This window comes from Aphanomyces astaci, assembly GCF_000520075.1.
Source record: "Aphanomyces astaci strain APO3 unplaced genomic scaffold supercont1.293, whole genome shotgun sequence".
Classification (NCBI taxonomy): Eukaryota; Oomycota; class Saprolegniomycetes; order Saprolegniales; family Verrucalvaceae; genus Aphanomyces; species Aphanomyces astaci.
The window spans coordinates 1,971-6,404 of NW_009798556.1; the positions used below are offsets into that span (position 1 = coordinate 1,971).

General features: G+C 48.5%; 1 protein-coding gene across 1 annotated transcript; it reads right to left on the reverse strand.

The window, feature by feature from the left end:
• Positions 1-300: 300 nt before the first annotated feature.
• Positions 301-627, reverse strand: H257_18980 (hypothetical protein; the record flags this gene model as incomplete). Its single annotated transcript, XM_009848132.1, has 1 exon — positions 301-627. The coding sequence occupies one exon, from the start codon at positions 625-627 to the stop codon at positions 301-303; it is 327 nt and encodes a 108-aa protein (XP_009846434.1).
• Between the last annotated feature and the right edge of the window lie 3,807 nt (positions 628-4,434).

The window sequence follows — 4,434 nt, forward strand, 5'->3', positions numbered from 1 at the left end:
CTTGCCAACTTTGGCCAGTATCTTGCCCGGTGGTATGTCGTAGTACACCGGGGTTTCGTCGACGTTGATCCACGCGCGGCGTGGAAGGTGCCCAAAATTTGAGAAGAACTCCGCCGAGAATGCTTCTTGTACGATTTGAAGCTCTGACTGGGTGGCCTTGGCAGCGCACGGCACTCGATGGGAGTATCCATGACGGTTCGGGAACTTCAGGCACCATTGGAGCAGGCTCTTGTATGCGCGGTCATCATTGAGCTTGGCATCCATGTATGCTTTGAGCCAAAGCGGCCGGTGCGACTTCATCTAGGTGACCAGATGTGCAGTCGTGAGGAAGTGTTCACCGTCCCGCACCGACTCCATGAATGCGACCAAGTCGCTTGAGAACTCGACAGATTCCAGGCGTCCTTTGCCGTGAAGAGTTGCCCGCGGGCCATGGGTCGTTTTGGCGAGGTAGCTGGACGAGTTCGCGACCCACCGTCGGAATGTTGCTACGGGGATATGGTACGACTTGGCAAAGAGTCGGAGTCTCGAGCATGGCCCAAGCAGAGCATACATGCGGAGGAAGATACGAATCTGTCGCACAACGTATCGGCGTTGTCGACGCTTGGCAATGGGCTTCGGCGACGGCATCGCAAACTCGGATATGACACGTGAGACTCAAAATTCGAATAAGCCAATCAAATTCAATTTAACAAATTCAAAGTACCCAATCACGGTGAATGAGGTCGAAAGGCCAGGTATTGGCTAAAATTAGCGTCTATTGATTGCATTTGTTCATTCTCACATTTATAAAAATATTCCTGGTACCACTGTGCGCCAGTCCCAACGTTGTTATCTGTAGTACGTAGTACTAGTTTATGTTAACCAAGTGAAGTACAGGGGGTGACGGATTTTAAGGGACATCGAAGTTTTATGGAAGTACAGAATATTATAGCCAATAAGATTTGAATATGTGAAAAGCATTATGTGATTGGCTAAATATCGAGATTTACATCGAAGTTCGAAGTTATGCAACCAATCATTTCCGATGAAATGGCAAATTCGAAGTAGCAAGTGTCCCTTAAAGTCCGTCGCCCCCTGTAACGTTCAAAAGAGGATACTCTGCCATACGAAATCGATAGAGGGATTTGGCGATACTACAAAGTCGTGCGCACTAAGTAATTGGACGATTCACAGGGAGACTGCGCCCAAAGCGTAAGCGGTAAACAAAAAGGTAACCGTCCAAATGCGTCAAAATAATCAATACATAATTTAATCAAGTTCAACGTAACCGTCGAAATGCGTCATATTAAGCTATCTCAAGATATTCAATGCACTATTTATGACCAGTTTAGTAATCACTGTTCAAATGCAAGTGTGGGGAATGCAATCAACAATAGTCTAATTTGACTGATATTCTGTACAATACAACTGTACTCTTCCTGAGTTCAGGTACATGTAATACAGTACATAGTACGATATGCTGTACTGTAGTACTACTAGGAAGCCGTGCGTCATGAAGGAAACAACGACTACAAGATTCCCCACATGAAGATATCAGCGTTATTGGCGAGAGGGTAATTGCCTGTGTCAGTGGCTGTTGACGTTGGTACCATCAATGATGGCATGCGATTGTTGAGTGATTGCGACCTTTCCAATATGAATATTGAATTGGCCAACGACGTAGCCAAGGACTTAGCTATGAGGGAGTTTTGCACGGAATTGGAACAGCTTGATCTTGAAGTGGACGATGTCCACGACGAGGTTGATATCTTGAGAATTCTGGATATATACATTGAATAATAATATCTTGCATTTTGTAATGTCATGAAGTGTGTTTATTCAACTGTAACAGTAGTACAATTGTTGCAATTATTATGGAACTTCAAGGATTGTCATTGTTGCACTTAAACGGGGACAGAGGGACAAACACCGAAAAACGTTCAATAAATCTGAATACCGACCAGCCATATCTGAAAACCGTTCAAACCCACGGAATGCATGTCATTCTACTCAGTTTGTGCACAAATATATTACGCCGGAGTAAACGACAGCTGTGGCGAGTGTTGCCTTTGCAGCAAAACTTCAAGGTTGGCTCAGGTTTTGCACAGGCCGGGCAAGGGCTAACCGTGAAAAACAAACTAGAAAGCGGAAAAACGCGAAGGATTTCCGGAAAATCGGACCGTAGTACTTCAACTATCCAGCATATGGGTTGAGCAGATGGCTTTGTAAGAGGCCTCTGCAGATTCGCACTAGATGGTTTTGGGAAAATGCAAAATGAGAGGAATATATTTTTGAGAGAAATGCCCAAAAATAACCCCTCAAGCGTAATAAGTCAGGTAGTCACCATTTATGTAATATTAAAGGTTTTGCTTTGGCAGAACCCCGAAACCCCGAGCGCACTACCACCTGCGCCAGGATCGAACGCCGCTGCACGCACGGCCTCGACACGTGCATGCAGCGGCAGTCGATACAGGGCACACTTTGTCCACCGCCAAAGTAAACGTGTCCCCTCTGAACCTCCTGATCCGCAACAACCACACAAAGTGCCACAACCAAACAAAATATTATCGTTATCGACGGGACCATCCGGGCTAGACGTCATGAATCGCTCCAGTACACGGTATACCTACGCTATCGACTGTCGCATCTCACATGTAAACAGTCTCAGGCCGTGTCCTACGAAGCGTTGCTGCAAGCCAGATGCCGTCGATCCCCACGTCATGAACCCATGCAATCGACCTCTGTTGGTACCTGCAGCATCGACGAAAAAGGAACCTGCACAATCGACCATGGCAAGGAATGGACGACGAATACGGATTTAGTATAACTTAATACAGACGCTACAAACATCAAAAGCGTAGCCGATGGTGACTTACCAGGCTACATTCGTCACAGAGGGCGACACCGCAGTACAACGTAATACCATTTCTCGTCGCAGACACCAGAGGCAGCCCAAAGACACTCGCCGCCCCTCAAACGCCACAGGACACAGTACGGCGCATGTCATTATACCGGGTTGACGGTGTTTGCAGCTATCGTTGGAGTAGTGTTGGTGGTGCGTGCTCTTCGGTGGGAATCACCGCACGGCAAACACAACCGACACGACTCTAACGAACGCTGCAAACGCCATCGACAACGTGAGCTTCTGTCGATCCGCTAGCAGTCTCGGATTCGTGTTCTGTGGCTTCATTCTAAGTGACGGACGCCCTGCGGTGAGACTACGTTTACCACTGAAGCACACACACCACCGAACAACTCAACGAACTGCGTTGACGCCATGTACCGCCAAACGTGACTCGTCCGGGACCGCTTCTGTCGCCAGTGAAAGCTTCAATGTATTGCCTTGTAACTGGGTACCCTATATGACACCCCAAACCAGTATCCCTCCGCAATCACGATTGATTCAAGCGGAAATTGTACGTTTGGCGGGATCTATTGCATTTTTTTAGTAATGCTTGTGGTGGGACTTGTGGGAAGACCCACAACATGACCCACCGCAATCTACCACCGTCTAGTCCCCCCGCAAGCCCACTAGGATGGCCAAAGTCTACATGACGCACCGAAATACCACCAACACGACAAGACCCACAAGCAGACCATTGACAAAACCAAGAGTCCTAGCTAGCAACGGTGGGAGTTGCCCGTGGTGGCCTTGTTGGTGTGTGCGTCAGGCGTCAGAGCAGCTTCAACTGCACTCACGCACACGCCAACAAGGCCACCACCGATGCCAGTGAAGCGCGGTGTTTGCTGGAAGTACTGGGGTCACTGATGCAGAACTTCTAGGAACCACAGGGCTTCACTTTTCCGACGGGACATGTCATGTCATGTTCATTGCGGTCGGCTTTTTCGGCAACTTATGCCACGCCGCGAGGTTCGATTATTCGGCCATTCGTCCAAGATGTTTAGTAGTAGAAGATCCATAGTGGACTAACAAGTAGTAATTCAGTTTTCAATTTACACGATTAGCCACCAGCTTGTGCCTGTAGCTAATATACTGTAGCTACGACTACGCATACCACCGATATGTGATCTCAAACGAGTGTCCCGCCGCAACAGCTCTTGCTGCCATAAATCACTACAGGAGCTGAAGCTGTTGCGGCGGAGCACTAGTTTGGGATGCACAGTGTCCCGAAGTATAATTGCGATTACTGCGGGACACTGGATTGGTGCGAGGATACGTCGATGGCATGTGGGGGGGCGGTACACTAGGCAATTCCTTGTGTTTAACGGCGTCTGCGCCGTATGGTAACCAACGTCTTGCGACGATGGATGCAGTGTTTCGTAGCGTTCTTCACGCTTAGGTGTGTCATGAGGCGAAGCCTAGTTGAGTACCGCAGGACACACGCCGTAACTGTGATGGTCGCCACCACATGCTGCAGTTGCCAGTGGTGTTTACGCCAGTCGCTGGCGTTACGGAGTTCCTTGGCGTCGTTCTCGGTGCATATGTCCTGTAGT